The 18,212-nt window shown below is 42.0% G+C and overlaps 2 protein-coding genes across 2 annotated transcripts in view; one reads left to right on the top strand and one right to left on the bottom strand.

The window, feature by feature from the left end:
• Nucleotides 1-18,212, top strand: part of MSRA (methionine sulfoxide reductase A) — a gene marked incomplete at its 3' end in the record, with an annotated part of 260,139 nt that overhangs the window by 178,792 nt on the left and 63,135 nt on the right. The gene's annotated exons all lie outside the window — the stretch shown is intronic.
• LOC110595933 (40S ribosomal protein SA-like) lies at nucleotides 3,987-4,928 on the bottom strand. The gene has a single exon (XM_021714154.1). It carries the CDS (start codon nucleotides 4,926-4,928, stop codon nucleotides 4,041-4,043), a length of 888 nt encoding a protein of 295 aa, XP_021569829.1. The 3' UTR covers nucleotides 3,987-4,040.

The raw sequence follows: 18,212 nt of genomic DNA, 5'->3' as shown, positions 1-18,212 counted from the left end.
GGGCTGACTCTTGATGTTGTACATTCTGTGGGTTTTGACAAATGTGTAACATGCATATCCACCATTATCGTATCATACAGAATAGTTTCACTGCCCTAAAATTCCCTTTGCTTCACCTGTTCATCCCTTCATCCCTACAAACCTCAAGCAACCACTAACTTTTCACTGTTCATAGCTTTGTCTTTTCTAGAACGGCATGCAGTTGCATGATTCCAGTTGTAGGTAGTTGGAATCACACACTAGGTAGCCTTTTAGATTGACTTGTTTTCACTCCACAGTATGGTGTTTACGGTTGCTCCATGTCTTTTTGTGGATAGATGACTCCTATCTTCTTATTCCTGGATAATAATCATTGTATGGGATATGGCACAGGTTGTTTACTCATTCACCTCCTTAAATACATTGCCACTGCAGCAATTATGAACAGAGCTACAAACACACAACAGTTATGAACACAGCTGCCATAAGCATTCGCATACAGGTCTTGGATTGCGCGGAAGCACTTAACTCATTGGGAAAACATCTAGGGATGTGATTGCTGGATTATATGGTAAGACTGTGTTTAGCTTTGTAAGAAGCTGCCAAACTATCTGCCATTGCGGTACTATTCTGCCACCAGCAATGAATGAGAGTTCCTGTTGTTCCACATCCTTGCCAGCACTTGCTATTGCCAGTGTTTTGGATTTTGGTTGTGATAATAGATGTGTAGTAGTTTCCAATTGTTGTTTTAATGTGCAGTTCCTTAATGACATGTGATGTGGAGCATCTTTTCATATGCATGCCTGCTACTTGTATATTTTGGCGGTTAGGTGTCTATTCACATCTTTCTCCCATTTCTTATTTGGTTTGTTGTTTTCTTATTGTTGAGATTTAAGATGGTTTTGTCCTTTGTCAGATATGTGATTTAAACATATGTTCTCCAAGCCTGTGGCTTGTCTTTTCATCCTCTGAACTGTTTATTTCATGGAGCATCCATTGCTTGTTACTTATGTGGGTTAGGCCCTGGTACACCACAGTGGTCCTGGGAAGGTGAATTGTGGCAAGCATCACACTTTGTGAGTGCCCCAGAGCTCTGTTAAAGCAGGCTCTATTACTCCAGATATTCTTCCAGAAAGTCAATTTGGACTGCCCCATACCCGAGTCTTGGCATTCACACCCTTCTTGTTTACATGTTTCTATTGACCTTCACACTGGATTGTACCCTTGGTTTTGGCCTCTTATATTTTTTGCTGCCGTGGCCACTTTGTGCTTCTAATGACTTAAGGAACTGACTCTGGCTGTAGTCCCCTGACTTCATGCACGTTCTGTCACCTGGCTCTGGTCACCCACCCACCTACCCATGGCTGGTGCTGATTGTCTTGGCTTTGACTTTGTCAATGACAGCTTATCTTGACCCCTCTCTGAGGCCTAATGTCTCGGAAAGTTACTGTATTTTCAGTGGTTGATTATAAAGCCAGTTGTACGTTGGATGTGTCTCACTTTACGTGGCTAAACCCAAACTCTTTTTTACTCTCGCCCCCAAATTAATTTTCCTGCCTGACCTTCCCATTTCTTCCTTTAATGGCCTTTCCATTCTCACGTAACGCAAACTGCCCATCACAGGATTATCTCTGTTTTATCTTTTGCCCCCTCATCACATAGAGATAGTCAGTGGCCTTGTTCTCAGACTTGAGTACGTCAGTGCCCATGATTCAACCTACCAAAGGGCTTGGGAAAAAAAGGAAAAGAAAGCTACGTCATCCCAGGAAGCTATTTATGCATGTTCAGGCATCCTGTTAATGCCGTATATGTTTTTACGAAAACCCTCATCTCCCTATATGGCAACTTCCAAGAGCCTTTCTAGTGCTAAAATTTGGAAAGATTCTTTGACTTTTTTAAAAACGCTGAAATAGTTCCCAAGTCTTTTCTCTTTTTTATCTCAGCTCTGTCAGCTGCCACCAGTGTGGAGCTGGCTCTGGCTTCACGACTGGCCCATCGAGGTTTAGCCCTAGACCCCGGCTTTGGGTCTTCCTGAAGGGAAGTCTACTGGGGCTGGGGGCGGCTGTGGGAAGGAACTGAGTAGGAGAGTGAGGTGGAGAGAACCAGACAGCTCTTCCGCCCATCGCAGAGCCAAGTCTTCACAATGTGGTTTTGTTATTCTCGCTGAAGTGAATTCTAGACTAGCTGATGCTTTTAGAAATCAAATAGAGATACAAAACATATTACAAAACTAAACTTGAGTAATTTAAAAAACTTTGTCATTTGCTTATTCATACCCTCGATTCCTCCTCTTCACTCAGTAAATAATGATTTGACCATAATTTTCCTTACTTTAAAAAATATTTTTTCACAGGCTTCAGGACTTTGTGTCTGCTTGTCATGAAAAGCATATTTCACCTTAATAAGCTAATGCTTTATTACGGTAGAGGAAGCAAAAGCCTCCAGACTTATGCCATGGGATAACTTCAGAGCTTTGACTAAAAGTTGTTCTCCTAAAAGGAATGTTTTGTGAAACCCAGGTGAATTTTAGATCACCTTCTCAAACTGTACCTGGGAGCCATGAAGTCACTGCTGACATGGCCTTCCCCTCATTTCCAAAAACATAATTATGAGAATACCAGCTTATAGCATGTAGCATTTCACCTCTTGAAATATTATATCATTTCCTCAATTGCCCAAAACAGTCTTATCTTTAGATGAAACTATTATAAATTACGTGCACATAGTTTAAAATAATTGCAAGATATATTTGATCCTTAGTGTTTTCAGAAGCTTGGCATTGAATATTTATTTTAGAGTTTCCTGTTCTGAAGCTTTTCCAGACATGTTTCAACCTGTTTGTCGGAGCTGTGGCTGCCTTGGCTAAAGCCGGCGTTGCCAGGAGAAGAGGCTGCTCCAGGTTGGGCCCAGGTGGGTGCAGCAGGGAGCTGGCTGCCAGGCGGGGCCCAAGCTGCCCGGACAAGCAGGCGAGAGCAGGTGGGCATGACGAAGGACATGGCTGGAGGGCCCCGGGTGAAAAGGAAAAGGGCACATAGGCTGGTGGTGGCCTTCTGGTGTGTGTGGTCATTAAGGTTAGATGACTCATTGGTGAGAAACCTTTAGTCTTGATGAATGGGCCAGGGATACAATCCCTTATAGCAAGTCCAAGGAACTAACCTTGGAGTAAGCTGCGAGACCAAAGTAGCGTCTACTGGGAAGTCAGTTAAATAGATAGATTCGTAGGTCCATTTGTTGAAGAGATTGAAACAAGAGCCAAATTGGGGTGGGGGTGGGTGAGTAGGGATTGGGTTGGTCCATAGCCCCAGCTTTAAAGTTGTCTCTAAGCATGTGATGCCCCTAGAATCAGAGCATGGTTGGGGTTTTGGTGAGTCGTCAGTGGCCACTAGGCCTAGGTCGTGACAAGCGGAGGCTTTTGTCTTTGATTCAGGAGGGCAGGAACATCCAGGGCTATTGTTCACTTATCACACGTGGCTGATTTGACGCCTTGTCTGAAAATCCTGGCAGTGTTTTACTCAAATCCTGGTTGTGGGAAAGGCCAGTCTGCACTTCCAGCAATCAGACCAGATGCTAAGGTTCCTTGAAGCAGGCTGGAGGGGGCCTGGCCATTTACCCGGGGGGGGCGGGGAGAAAAGGGAAGCCATGGGCACAGGCGGACCTGGAGTAGCTGCACAGTCAAAGGTCGAGCTCGACTTAGAAGTTGTGTTGTCCATGCAGATGCCACCCACTGGGTGGTGATTCAGGTAGGACAGATATGTCACGGGGACTTCTGGGCAGCAGTCAGCTCTGGGGCACTCCCAAAGTGTGGCGATTGCCGGAAATAGTGACCTATGCCTCTAATTAAATGACTAGAGCTAGAAGAGCCTTGGGAATCATCTCTTTTCACAGGGTGGGAAATGGAAACTCAAGAAAGTTGGTGACTTACTGTTGTTAGGCAGCTAGCCTGTAGCAGGGACTAGGTCAGAACTCCAGCTTTTTCTCTCTCTTTTTTTCCCCTTAGAAACAAGTTTATTTTCCACCAACCTTATTTCCATGTTGCTTAAGAGCCTGTGTTGCTTAAGAGGTTAAGACCACTCAGTGGTTGTCCCTACCCATTCAGTGGTCTGAGCAGTGGGAGCTGCAGACCATTCTTCTGTGGCAGGCTGAGCACTCCAGTCTTCAGTAGGAAACTGCTGAATTGGCACAGAGGGCACCTGCACACCTTTAGACCAGTCTGCAACCTCAGGCTGAGTAGCAGTGAACTCAGGAGCTGGAGCCGTCCATTCACTCTGAAATTCTTCTTTGGTCACAGCTTTTTCAGCAGCAGCCTGCTCTTCCTTGTCAATCTCTTCAGGATCTCTGTAGAAGTAGAGATCAGGCATAATCTCCCACGGGTGTTCATGGGAGATGGTGCCACGCATGCGCAGAACTTCCCGAGCCAGCATCCACCACATCAGACCCACTGAGTGAGCTCCTTTATTGTGGCACGGGATAGCCATGTCCACATAGCGCAGAGGAGAGTCTGTGTTATGCAGAGCAATGGTGGGCAGGTTAACATAAGATGCCTCTGTGAGAGGCCGGTGGTCAGCCCTGGGATCAGTAACCACCAGCAGACGGGGCTCCCAGAAGGCTGCCTGGATCTGGTTGGTGAAGGTTCCAGGAGTGAAGTGACCAGCGATAGGAGTGGCTCCAGTGGCAGCAGCAAACGTCAGCACAGCCCGCTGGTCAGTATTCCTGGAAGATACGACACTGACATCAGCAGGGTTTTCAGTGGCAACAATGGCACGAGCTGGAAGCAGAAGCTTCTCCCAGGTCCTCTTCAGATTTATAATGTAGATACCAATACTCTTCCTTTTGTAGATGTACTGTTCCATTTGGAAGTCAAGGTTGGTGCTACCTAAGTAGGTGCCTGCTGCAAGGAATCTGAGGACATCCTCCTCCTTCATTTGCAGGACATCAAGGACTCCGGACATTGTGAAAGTTTCCCTTTAAGTTACGATGGGAATTGAGAACAACGCCATATGGACCCCTCTGCGGGTGACGCGGAAGGGTCTTTTTCTCTTTTAATATTATTTTTTTTAGAAACAGTTTGATTGAGGTGCACACACATATATGGATAGGTCCTATATGTGTATATATGGAAGTACACATTTTAAAGTAGACAATTTAAGTTTCGATGTATGTGGACACTGTAAGACCATAACCACAACCGAGATAATTAACATATTAGTTACCCTTCAGTTTTCTCATGTGCCATTGTCATGCCTCCATGCTGCCTTTCTCATTCTCCAATCCCAACACCCAGGTAACTTCTGATCTGCTTCCTGTCACTACAGATAAGCTTATATTTTGTAAGATTTTACATGGAATCATACAGCAGGTATTCTTTTATGTCTGGCTCCTTTCATTCAACTCAATTATTTGAGATTCATCCATGTTCTTGTGTGTATCAATAGTTCATTCCTTTTTGTTGCTGAATAGTATTCCATTGTCTAGCTGTATCATCCATTTACCTGGTGGTGAGCATTTGGGTCATTTTCCATCTCTGGTTATCACTAATAATGCTGACATAAACATTCATGTGTGAGTCTTTGTGTGGATGCATACTTTCGTTTATCTTAGATAAATCCATAGAAATGAAGCAGGCAGAACATATGGTAGAGGCATTTTTAACTTTTCAAGAAATTGCAAAAATGTTTTCCAGAGTGGTTGTACCATGTTACATTCCTGTTAGCAGTGTATGAGAGCTACACTTTCTTCACTTGCTCACCGACTCTTGGTATGGCGAATCTTTTTACTTTCAGTGATTCTAACAGGTGTGCCGTGGGATATCCTTGTGTTTTTCATTTGCATTTTCCTAATGACTGAATTATATTGAGTATTTTTTCATGCACTTACTTGCCATCTGTATGTCTTCTTCCACAAATTGCCTGCTCAAATATCTTGATTATTTTCTTATACTAGAGCTTTGGGTCCTCTTTATATATTCTAGAAAGTCCTTTATCAGATATATGATCTGAATATATCTTCTCTAAGTCTGTGGCTTGTCTTTGCTTTCTTTTAACAGTGTTCTTCAAAGAGTAGAAGTTTTAAAATTTGATGAGCTCTAATCTATCAATGTATTCTTTTAGGGATCATACTTTTATGTCATACCTAGGAGATCTTTGTCCAACCCCTACTAACAAAGATCTCTCCCGTTTGTTTCCCCAGAAGTTTTATAATTTAAGATATACCTTAAGATGTCTGTGATTGACTTTAAATTAATTTTTGTATATGATACAAGGCTTTTGACACATGTGCAACATAACAAAAGGCATATGGTCTCTATCTACAGACAGAGATAGGAGTCCTCTACTAATATTATCATATATAAATGTAAAGGTCAGCCATACATTATATATGTACATCACTCAAAAAACCACAAAAATACATTGCCCAGTTTTCATAATACATTTAATGAAAGATAATAAGGTCATTAAGGGCAATCAGTGTTCTGTTATAGTCCTGATTATATTCTTGATTGTAGTTTGTTGCATTTCTTGATATGAACATAGATAAAGAAGTATGTTTCTTTCCCCTTTAATGGAAACCGACATAGTCCCAGGCTTCAGTTTAAAACCTTGTCAACAGCAGTGATTGCACATTGTTTACCCCCCACCCCCTCCCGGTCATGGTAATTATGGTACTTTAGATTTCCTGGTGAGGACGCAGTGCTTAATCATGTAATTACGTCTCTGGACCGCTATCCCAAACAATGTGGAATGTTCTCTCTGCCATTTACGAGAACAGCCAAAAGAGAAGTTTGTTTGGGTTCTTATTGTGAAGACCCAGTGGGAGGGGAGGCTGCAGTGGCTGAGGAGAGCAGCCTGTGGACACCGAAGAAGTTCATTTGGGAAAGACAATACAGGGCTGTGCAGGGATATCTGGATTTGTTTCTTCTGTGCTTGTCCTTGTAATTATTCGAGGAGGAGGAGTTCTTAGCACTCTGCTGTTGACCGTTGTATACAACCTAGGTTCTGTGCCGCAGTTATCCAGGACTGGGGCTAGTCACTTGATCCCTGGGGATTCCCGTGGGTCCTGGCATTCAGCTCTCCATCACACTTCTAGCCCAGAGGTGTGCTTGCTTTCCAGAAAGCAATGGTGATAGATAGAAAGGAGTGCTGGAATTAGAGTCGCCAGATGGAAGTGTCTGCATTCTGACAGTCCCTTACACCTGCTGGGAGACCAGAGTCATTTAGCTTCTTCCAACACCGATTTTCTCACCTGCTATAAGGAGAAGAGTGTCTTTCTGTTGTACTCCTGGATGTGCCAAGAGAATGCGCTCTTGCAAGTACGGTGTTTCTCATCATGGGCTCAAGGCCATGCCTTCTTTCATTTCGTATAGAGAAAATTACCTGCGCGTGTTCTTTTGGGAGACGCCATGAGAACTGGCTTTACCTGCTCCAGGAAGCTTCCCTAACCCCATCCCAGACCCCACACTGGGTCAAGCTCCCCTCCACGCCCCCATTCCCCCTGCATATATCCCTCATTACCCTCGCTACGTAACAGGGATGGTTTTGTTCCCTGCCTAGAGCAGGAGTTTCTTCAGGGCCAAGACCTCTAATTTATCTTTATAATCCTAGTGCCATTTCCTAAACGTCTGATGAGCAGACGACCAAAGGAATCAATATGAAGGCAAACAGGACAGTCCTGGTGTTAAAGGAACTTATCGCCTGATGGCAGAGATGGACATGGGTGTGAACAATCGTGGCACACCGTTCCAGCTATAACAAGCAACTCATTTATTCATTTTGAAGCAAAACGGGAGTGCTTCATTCTCATCTAACAAAATCACTTTTACTGGCACTTCACATTTGGGTGAAAAGGCTGTTGCTGGAAAACGATTTCTATCAAAAGCAGAAGAGATTAGGAGAGACTTGATTCCTTGACTCCAGCCATTACTTATCACAGAGAGTCTGTGCTCTCTGTGGCACCTGACTCCCTGCTCCCTAGATTAGGGTCGGTCCGTCTTTCTACATTTTCACAGCATCATCTTTCTCTCTTCCGGCACTGATTATCTGTCTAATAGCTGCCTCTTTTCTCGCCACCATCTAGAATAGTGCCTGGCATATAGTAAGATCTCAGTGAATTGCTGCTGAATGATTAAGTATGTGATCGGACAAGTTCGTGCCACAAAGAATTTTGAAAAATAACCCTCGCTTTAAAAATGTTAAGACCATGAGGAGTCCTCTCAATATCATGGGGTTTTAATAAGGATCTGTGGCCCCATGTTCTTTCTGAGCTGGACTACAGGCTGATTTTCTTAATAGACCACATTAAGCCATTAAATGGATCTCCATATACCTGGCGGAGCTAACCTGTTGAAGAAAATTATGTAATATTATCCTCCAGGAATTCAGTTACAATTTAACTTCTTGTCATTAAAACTTGACTTTATAGTAGTAACCTTTTCCCACCTCTTGGGACCCTTATTTTTAGTTTTCTGGAAAAGATGCAGATCCAAACATAATGGCTGCAAACAGATAAGACACACCCCACAAACCCACTGCAGGCCCTCCCTGTGTTCCCTCTCTCTGTCATGTGCTTCCAGGTCTGAATGCTTCTCCATTGCCTTTATTGGCAGTTGAAATAGAGTTCTGGCCAATGTCGATGCATTGTTACCACAAAATGCAATTTACTGCTGCACGTTGTGTTCAGATAATGGGCGAGAGTAGGATTCATCCAAACAATTGTGCTCCAACAATTGTGTTCAAAGAAATGACACCACGGAGTGAGCCATTCTTGGTTTTCTGAATCATTTAAATGGTCTCGTTGTAAGATATCCCTTTGTCAGCTATTCTTCAGTGGGAAAAAAGCTTGAAGGAATTTCTTTTCTTAAAGAAACAGAACTTATAGCAGAATCAGAAATGTGTCATGATACAGAACTATTTATGAAAAAAAAAAATCCATCCATGCTACAGTTGATTACTGGATCACTTTTGTAGGGCTGGAAAGATGCTATTCGTTCTTTTGAGTTTTCTGTGCATCAGGCTTAGATTTGTGCAGATAACAGTGAAGTGTCACCTACGGGGAGTCAGCAGAGCACAGTGACAACATCATGGGATTTGGAGGCAGAAAACTTGGTTATTGGTGTTGCTGGTACCGCTTGCTGCCTATGCAACTGTAGAAGAACCAGCTTAGCCGTCTTGTGGGTTTGTTATGACTGTCAAAGATGTCGCACATGCATAGTCTTTTTCTTTTGAAGGAAAATAATTTCTTAGTTACTATAGAATAAATGTATTGTTATGTGAACTGAAAAAGGTATTCAGGTTTCCTGTGGGCAATATTATAATATTATCAGAAAAATTTGTTTTGTCTTGCTTTTGTCTTTGAAAGCTTGACTTATATACCCAATTCCGTTGCAAGTAATTCATTAAAGTTCTGCCTATCAGTAGCTATTTTTTGTTTCAAATTAATGCACAGAGCTGCAAAATTCCAAGTTTAATTATAAAAAGAAACCAAGAGAATTTTGCACGTTAAAGATGGCAACTCAGACCTCGTATGGACTGCTACAGGGGAGGGTCACCAGGAGCCAGCATGGGGTCACTGGAACCAGGTTACAGCAGCTGTAGCTTCACACGTTGGCAAGAGCATGCCAGAGATCAAAGGGGGGTGTACCCAAGCTTCTCTGACACGAGCGTTTACATGGAGTCTTGGTGTGATGTGTGTCATTGACTCATTCCTACAGGACTCCACGGAGAATTTGGAAAAGATCGGATTCCACAATCTTTGGGTTTTTCTTCAAAAGGAAGTTGCTAAGACAGGCTGAAGGCACTGCAGTGTGGAATCTGTGCAGCAGAACAGGGCATCCAGACACCCCGGGAAGCCAGGCGTCTTTCCCCACAGAAACTTGGCTTTGCCACCGCAGAAACGCTGAGTTGGCAGAAAGCTCATTTCATCCCAGAAGAGGGCTTTATTTTATTTCAAGCCCTCAGCTGCCTGGTGCATGTTTTTCTTCTGGCAGTAAATAACTTTAAGCTCATTTATGATTTCTTTCCTTGTTTTATATTCCATAGAACAATAAAAGTTTTTATATGAAGAACACTAAAAATTCAGTAACAAGGAAACTTGCAACTTTTATTTATTTACTTATCTTAAAGTTTTTAATTTTTTTTTATTTTAAAGATGTGGGATACAATTCAGGGTTAGGTATACAAGCGGTCATCATATAGGCTAAGTTTGGGCCTCCCTTTGGTCCCCACTTTGCCTGGAAAACATACGACTTTTAGAAAGTGGGCAAAAGATTTGGATAGACATGCCACCAAAGACAGGTAGTTGGCATATAACATCCAGTTGACAGGACGTAAAAGAAATAGAGAAACACCTTACATGAAACATACCAGGCATGCAGGCAGGCACATCTAGAATGTGGGGTATGCCAAGACAAATGACCTGGTTTCTTAAACATGTGAGCATGTTCAAAAAGGGGGGCAGCATTCTCAATAATGTAACATTTAAGGGACATAACAACCAGATACAGTAGGTGGGCCCAGGGATGGAAACTAGGGAAGAAAATCTTTAAAAACACCTTGCTTGTTTGGTTTTTTAAAAAAATCATTGGGGAAATTTGAATATAAGCTGGGAATTCGATAGTGCTAAGGAGTAACTGCTAATTTTGATGGGTGAGATCATGGTATTGCAGTTATGTATGAGAATATCCTTATTTTTTAGCCATCGTACAAAATATTGAGGGGTGAAATTACGTGAGAGATTTGCTTTAAAATACTACAAAGAACTTCATTATCTCTTGATCAAACTCCCCTGACATCATTTTAGGAGGTTCACGTGGGGCACTGCTCCCCTCCGCCATCTTTTCTGGGAACCTGCCCCTTAGAGTCCCTGCCAGGCCTCAGGACCACTCAACTCCATTTTGCCACAAGTGGACAAATGAGTAGATCAAGTCCATTAAGACGGACTCGCATTACAGAGAGTGTGTACGTGAAGGTGGAGGGAGAGGAGAGACCGAGAAGCAGTTTTAGTCATGTGGGAGATTCCTAACATGACTGCAGCACTCAGTGAGGAGATAAGACCCCAGTGACCTCGAGACGGCTGATAGGCATCCCAGTCTTCGTTGTTTCCTAAGCACCTCTGAGACTGTAGGCATCTCACCAAGCTAAGGGTCCTGCTTGCCCATGTTTTGTAAAGTTTGGCTCCTAACGGCAAATCAACAACTTCATTTCAAAAAATAAAATATAAAATGCTACAAAGTAAAGGGGAAAAGAGGAAAGAAAGAAGAAAAGAATTGATGAAGTATTTATGTTAAAATGTTGATTATTGTTGCATCTGGCGAGTGGGTGGGGAAGTGGGGTTTATTTTACTATTTTTTTTTTTTTTTTTGCTCTTGTGTGTGTTTGAAAACTTTCATAGTAAAAATTCTTTATAACCATCTTTCTAGGAATTATGCATACTTAAAAATATAAGTAAATAGTCACATAATTTTAGGCATAGATTACTGTGCATTTTACATGCAAGAAACACCTGCCCATAAATTCAATTAAAAATGTTTTATCTTTATGGAAGATTCAGATCTATCAAATAGTCTATTTGCATTACAAAGGGGGCTGTTTCTTTTATAAAACAGTTTACCATAGAATCTCGTTAAATGATTTATTTAATTTCCATGAATATTCTTTTTATAAATCCTCTAATTTAGCCTTCCCCCCCTCTTCAGTCTCTTCTACTCTGCAGCCAAGGATCCTGGGTCTGTTCATGCCTCCAGAACTTTATGAAAGCTTATTTGCCCTATCTGGAGTTATTTCCTTCACTTTGTACTTTGCGAAAACCTTATTATATTAGTCAGTACTTTCCAGAGAAACAAACCAATTTGATAAGAGATTTTATATATATATATGTCAGCCAATTTGGGGAGAAATTATATATATATACACACACACACGTGTATGTGTGTGTGTATGTGTGTGTGTGTAGGGAGAGAAAATGAGATTTATTATACACAATTGGCTCAGGATTGGCCCACATCATTTTGAAAGCTGAAAAATTCCATGGTCTATGCTGGAGAACAGGAGAGTTGATGCTGTCATTTCAGTCCAAATGCCAGCAGCCTCTAGATCCAGGAAGAGCCAATGTTTTAGCTAAAGTTCAAAGGCAAGAAAAAAAAAATCAGTGTCCCAGTTGAATCCATCAGACAAGGAGCCTCTCTTATTCTACCTTTTTGTTCTCTTCAGGTCTTCAACTTACTGGGTGAGGCCCACGTACATCAGGGAGGCCATCTGCTTTACTCAGTCTACTGATTCAGATGTTAACCTCATTCAGAAACACCCTCACAGACGTGCCCAGAATGATGTCTTGGCCTCCCATGATCCAGTCAAGTTGACATATGACATCACTCTTCTTCATGCCTTAAGACCAATTGCAAATAGACGTTCTACAGTAAAGCCCGCAAGCGTCTCTACTACATAGATTACATGTCTGCTTTCTGTTCTAGTCTATACAGATCTTGAGGCAGAGGTTTATTTTTTGTCTCATTCTTCTTTCAGTCCCTAGAAACTAGACTGGAGCCCGTCATAGAGCAGGGGTCAAATAAATGTCCACTGAGTGAACGAATGAGTAGATATGCGATACATTTAGGCTGTTTCTTTCTCTGCAGTTAGAAAAGACCACGTTTTGGTGTTCCAAATTTAGATTTGATGGTAGTAAGAGGGTGGGTTTCAGGATGGGTATAAGTAGCCATGATGGACGATAGCCTATTAAAAAGTAGGCCCTATAAAAGCAAACGACAATTATTAAGTTCGTTCGGAAAACAAAACAATTGACATATAAATTTGAGATGATAGGTATGATTGAGCAGTCAGTAGATTCTGTGTGACTTTTTTTTTTGAGTTGGAGTCTCACTCGGTTGCCCAGACTAGAGTGCCATGGCCGCTCCCAGTCACCGCAGCCTCGCCTGCTGGGCTCCGGCAATCCTTCCGCCTCAGCCTTCCGAGAAGCCAGAATTACAGGCATGCGCTACCACGCCCGGCTGATTTTTTGATTTATTGTAGAGATGAGGTCTCGCTGCCCAGGCGGGTCTCGAACCCGCGGGCTCAGGCAGTCCACTCACCTCAGCCTCCCAAAGGCGTGGGATTACAGGCTGAGCCATCGAGCCCGGCTCTGTGTGAATTTTTAATCTAAGTTATAGTGAATTAATTATTTTATCAAGTCTGTATGAACGGAGTTAAAATCAACTAGTATTTAAAGTAAAAACAATATTCTTCTTCCTTATTCTGTCCTCCCTTAAAACCTGGTCCCCAGAATTCCAATATTTTAGCGGCTCCTTTTACTAGTAACATCTATATCTTGACATAATGCATTTATGCTTCTATTCCTTAGTTTACTTATTTAGACGTTAACTGCTTCTACCTCCTAATAGTCGTACTACTTTGGATAAGCTGTTTGATTTTGTTGTATCTCAGTTTCATCTTTTGTAAAATGGGAGAAATAATATGATTCTATCTCACAACATTCTTGTGAGGATTAAATGAGTCAATATGTAAAGTGTTTGGTATGTGACAAATTCATCTAAGTCTTATAATAATGATAATAATTATTAATATTATAAAAATCAATGATAGATATAAATTAGCTTTCTTTTGCTACCTCCCTAACCTCCCATTCTTCCTCCATGACTACATCAGAACATTTCAAGAAATCAACAATGCTTATATTATGATGGCCATGTAAATGTGTTATTCACCAAAGCAGATAAATATACTGTATGTGTTAGGGTCATTTTGCAGATAACACACACTATTCAAAGTACTTTAGGCAGAACCTGAGAAAGAACTGAAAACTTACAGCATGATGGAGCCAGCAGTGGGATTTGGCAGCTGCCTATCTGTGGATGAGGTAGCTGCTACCCTGAGAGACCCACTGAGACTGGTGAGAGGCAGTGGTCAATGTTACCCTGCGGTGGCCTGGTGAAGGAAGCCCCCAGGAACCTGGAGGCGGAAACCCCCTTTCTCCCTGGGTGTCCCTCCATCACCCTCTACTGACAAGGGTTAGTATCAAGCTATCCGGCAAAGGAGCCGATGGACAAAGCCCAGCCCCATTCTCACAGAGCTGGAAAAGAGGGCTCGGTTTGGAGCTGAGGGTTAATGAATTGATAACTGGCACTCTTATTAAATTCAAAAGCCTTCTACCATGCTAGTCTGGTTGAATTCCAGATGCTAAGCTAAAGGCTTGGGTATGTGGAGTGGGTGAGGGGTGGCTTTTAGCTGTTTTCCAGTATTTGAAGAACAGCCACCGAGGAAGGAAGTCATCAGTATGTGTTGCTCAGAGGAAGCAGGACGAGGATAGCTACAGGGAGGCAGCTGTTGGCATGTCATGAGGAATCTGCATGCTTATCTACAAATGTCGTCATCATCCCGATGATGAGAATGATGGAGCCGAGGTGGGAGTGATCTGTCAAGTTGTTGGAGTTCAACTGGGAGAGGACCTGGTTGATTTTCAAGGTCCATTCCAATCTGGAGAAGCTATGGACTCTCCAGATGCACCGCTGTTATCTAAAGTGAGCTGTGCCTGTGTATCACACGTCAAGCCCCTTGTTTGTTTATCTATCCATGCATTATCCATACACCTGTCCATCTCTCCATCGGTTTATCGATCCATCTGTCAGTCAGTCCATCAATCCATCGATCTATCCATCCATCCATCCTCTTTTGAGTTGCTTTAAAACTCAGTGAAGTCATTTCACGCAATTAAAACTTGTATTATCTGGACCAGTGTTTGTTGATTGACTTCCAAGCACTATGAATGGCATTCATATTGGAGTCAATACAAGACATTCCATGCAACTCATTATTTTTCTTCAGTTTAAATATTAGGATGATTTTTATTTGCTGCTCTGTATTCCAGAGGCCTTTCTATCTCAGCATTTCTCACAATATGCCAAAAAAGGAGTGATTTGAGCAAAGGGATTTAATAAAACCATGTATGAGCAAACTATGAAAATGAGGAAGCACAGGATATTGTACAATAAACTGAGTGACTTCAAGATGATTCCAGCTGTCAAAGCCGAAGTTTCAGAAGTGCGAGGAACAGTTGTCGAAGCAGAAGAACTGAGCTGTGTCTGAGTTTCTCATGTCTTCCCATGTTTTATTTCCGTAGTTAGAGCCATGTCTGAGGGCTAAATGGCATGACTTTACTGTTTGGCTGGATGTGTTTTTCTTTTCGAACACGTGGGAATTTTAAAGAACGGGAGTTCCCAAACAAATGAAAGCGCGAAAAGCATTTCCCCTGTAAAGGGCCTCTTCGTTGTTCGGTGGTAAAACAAGAAATAAGAACGACAGTCATAGTAAGAGGCAGAACAAGGCTTCGAACCCAGCCTGTGTCCTTCACTGCTATGTAGCGGGTCTCCCGATAGATTCGAAAATGTGTAAGTACAAGGAGACGCCATGAGAAACTTGCAGTTGGTCGATTATGTCACTCACAAGCTGTGTGACACAAAGCGGGAAATCTTGGTCGGTTCATGAAGAAAGTAGGTCCCACAGAAGACCATGAGTTGGCCAGTGTAACACAGACACATCTGGCATTGGAATTTAGGTCCCTTGATTCACAACCTGCAACTTTTTTTTTTAACCTAATTGTTTAGTTTTGTTGCATAGAAAATCATTAAGATAATTGCTCATGAAAAGCGAAATCCCATAGCTGAAAACTTGTCCTCGTTCCTGGGGATTTAAGTCCCTTCTGTCCCTCCAAGGCCAGCCAGTGCTTACTCACTGGTGCCGGGGAGGCCCCTCTGTCCACGTCTAGGCATAAAACCGCCGGTGGTCGGTGCAGCCGCTGTCTCTGTGCGGGAGATACATTAGGGTGACCTCTATGGGGGTGCTTACTCTGTTTCTTTATGGACAGGCCTTTTCTAATCGGTCACCCACAGTGGTGGCTCTATGACTGTGTCTCCTGCGGCAGCTGTTTGAGACTCAATGGCCGGGCACACAGTCGTGGTAAGTGCAAGCCGCCCGGTCCTGACAGCGAGAGTTGGCTAATCATATGTAATCCACCCAACAGTGGGCCGCCTTGTAATTGTTACAGGGCCCTTTCAATTTCTTGCAGTTTCCTTTGTCTCAGCAGTTTTGGTTGCGTCCTGAAAACCGTCAGACTTCCTTGTTTCTGTAAGGACCTGACAATTCCGGCCTCACAATGCAGCTTAAATTGGACCAGCTGCTGCCTCAATGGAGAGTCTGCCCATCTCCAAGGCATTAAGCCCAAAATTATTTCGAAAATTGAAGCCTTTGACTTGTTCTGGATTAATGTGATTAAGCAGGGCTTGCTTTAATTTGTAGCCATCTCGTCCTTTATTAATAACGTCTCATCAATGGGAGCAGCACGCGTGTCTGCAAGACAACAGAAAGTTAGGTTGATTGCAGTTTGTCTGGAAGAGAAGTCTTTAATGTTTCAGGAGCAACTGATACGAGGCTTCAGTCATGGGGGCAGATTTAGATCTGCTTGTTATTCTTAATTTCTTATGGAAACCTAATAAACAAATGAATCCTCCCCCCTTTCCCCTGTCCCCGCCTCCCTGAGGTCTACATTTGATTTACAGCTCCCTGTAAGTAATAAAGAAAGGATCTTTTTTCATCTGAATTGTATCAGCTGGTGAAATCTGGAAGAAATATCCTTCAGGGTTAAGAAAGGTAGAATTAAAAGGGATTTGATTTTTTTTTTCTACTCTGTGTAATTGAATGTGTATAACCATTATGATAATTATAAATAATCTGTTAGCTTTTCTAAATAAGAAAGCATATACCTCATCACTTGAGATCTAGATTTTTATAATAACAGCAGTGGATTATAGTGAAAGAAATTAGGGCAATGTTTTAAAAAATATCCTCAATAATTTTTTAAGCTCGCTGAAAGTATGCTTATAAAATTTATCCTGTCAGACTTAAAATGGTAATAATTCTAAGACTCGTCTGTTTTTCTCCTTACAATAATTTAGCTAATGAAAGCATGTGTCCAAGTATTTTCTGAGGTTAAGTTTGATCTTCCTTCGATATTATCAGAGCCAAAGAACACGGGTCAGGGAGCCAGCAACCCTGGAGTTACCCCACTTTTTCTCACCAAAGAGCTGTGTTTTCTCAGGAAGTTCACTCAACCTCTTTGTGCCAGTTTCCTTATTTCTAAAATTAGGAAATTGAGGAGGAAACGTTACAAAATCCGTCCAGTTCTATTATTCTATAGTTCCAGCTTCTAAGGTTTCTGATCCCATTTAAAAGGTGTGATGCGGCCGTTTTTCTTTTTGAGAAGTCTGCCCACGGAAGGTCTTTCTGCCACGAAGCCTCCTTTGTCCCTCTCTTCTTCTCGCTAATAAACTCATTTTAAAACTTAAAAAAAAACCCCAAACATATAAATAAATAAAATAAATAAAAAGTGTGATTCACTGGATCTGGTCCACTTTAGTCTTCTTGCTTTTTCCTTGTACAGAGCATATAAGGTAATTGACCAAATTTACTCATATTTGGGTCAAATCTGATAGTTTCTGGAAGTCAAGGAACTTCAAATAACTCAGTTATATTGCATATACTTTTAATTGCTCGTCATTTTTCTTAAAAATTAATGGTCATCTGATGTATAGTCCTTTGGCTACTTGTTAGCATAATTTTTTTGCTCTACATAAGTATGTGAGGTGCTGCATATTTAATTAGCTTGATTTAGCCATTCCACAATGTATACATATTTCAAAACTTCATGTTGCATACCATAAATATGAGGAATTTTTACTTTAAATAAAAAAATTAAGAAGGAAAAGAACTCTTTATATAGGCAATAAAAATTCATATCAGGGAGTAGTACCTATTATACTGGGGCAATTTGTGAGAACTCCTTCCCTTCCATTTTGTCCAATATTTTGTTATCGCCTGTAACTCTAATGTTTGCTGTCTTGTTAAACACTTTGTTACCAGTTGAGTCATTTATTTATTTATTCTTTTGCTCTCGCTTGCCAAAGTGATGTGTGGTTGTCCTCTGGGACTGGGAAGAGTCTGGGCCTGCGCAGTAAACAGGGCTTGCCTCTTGGTCTGAGTCAGAAGCATTTCTGTGGCATTCCTTCGGGGCTTTGTAGGGGCCACCTGCTCCATAAATCACTTGACTACACAAGAGGCGGCATACCTGCTTCCTGACCTGGTGACACCACTGTCTGTGGGATCGGGCGACCGGCCATACAAATACACCCAGCAATTGTACTGTGGCTCAGACACGTACAAGTTTACTTCTTGTTCATG

This window comes from Carlito syrichta, unplaced genomic scaffold (assembly GCF_000164805.1).
Source record: "Carlito syrichta isolate Samal-C Ts95f unplaced genomic scaffold, Tarsius_syrichta-2.0.1 Scaffold305281, whole genome shotgun sequence".
Classification (NCBI taxonomy): domain Eukaryota; kingdom Metazoa; phylum Chordata; class Mammalia; order Primates; family Tarsiidae; genus Carlito; species Carlito syrichta.
Note: the sequence above shows the minus strand (reverse complement) of the source record. Positions and strands in the feature narration are given on the sequence as shown.

Coding starts and splice junctions, on each gene's coding strand:
- LOC110595933 (XM_021714154.1), bottom strand. CDS start 4,928: ATGTCCGGAGTCCTTGATGTCCTGCAAATGAAGGAGGAGGATGTCCTC.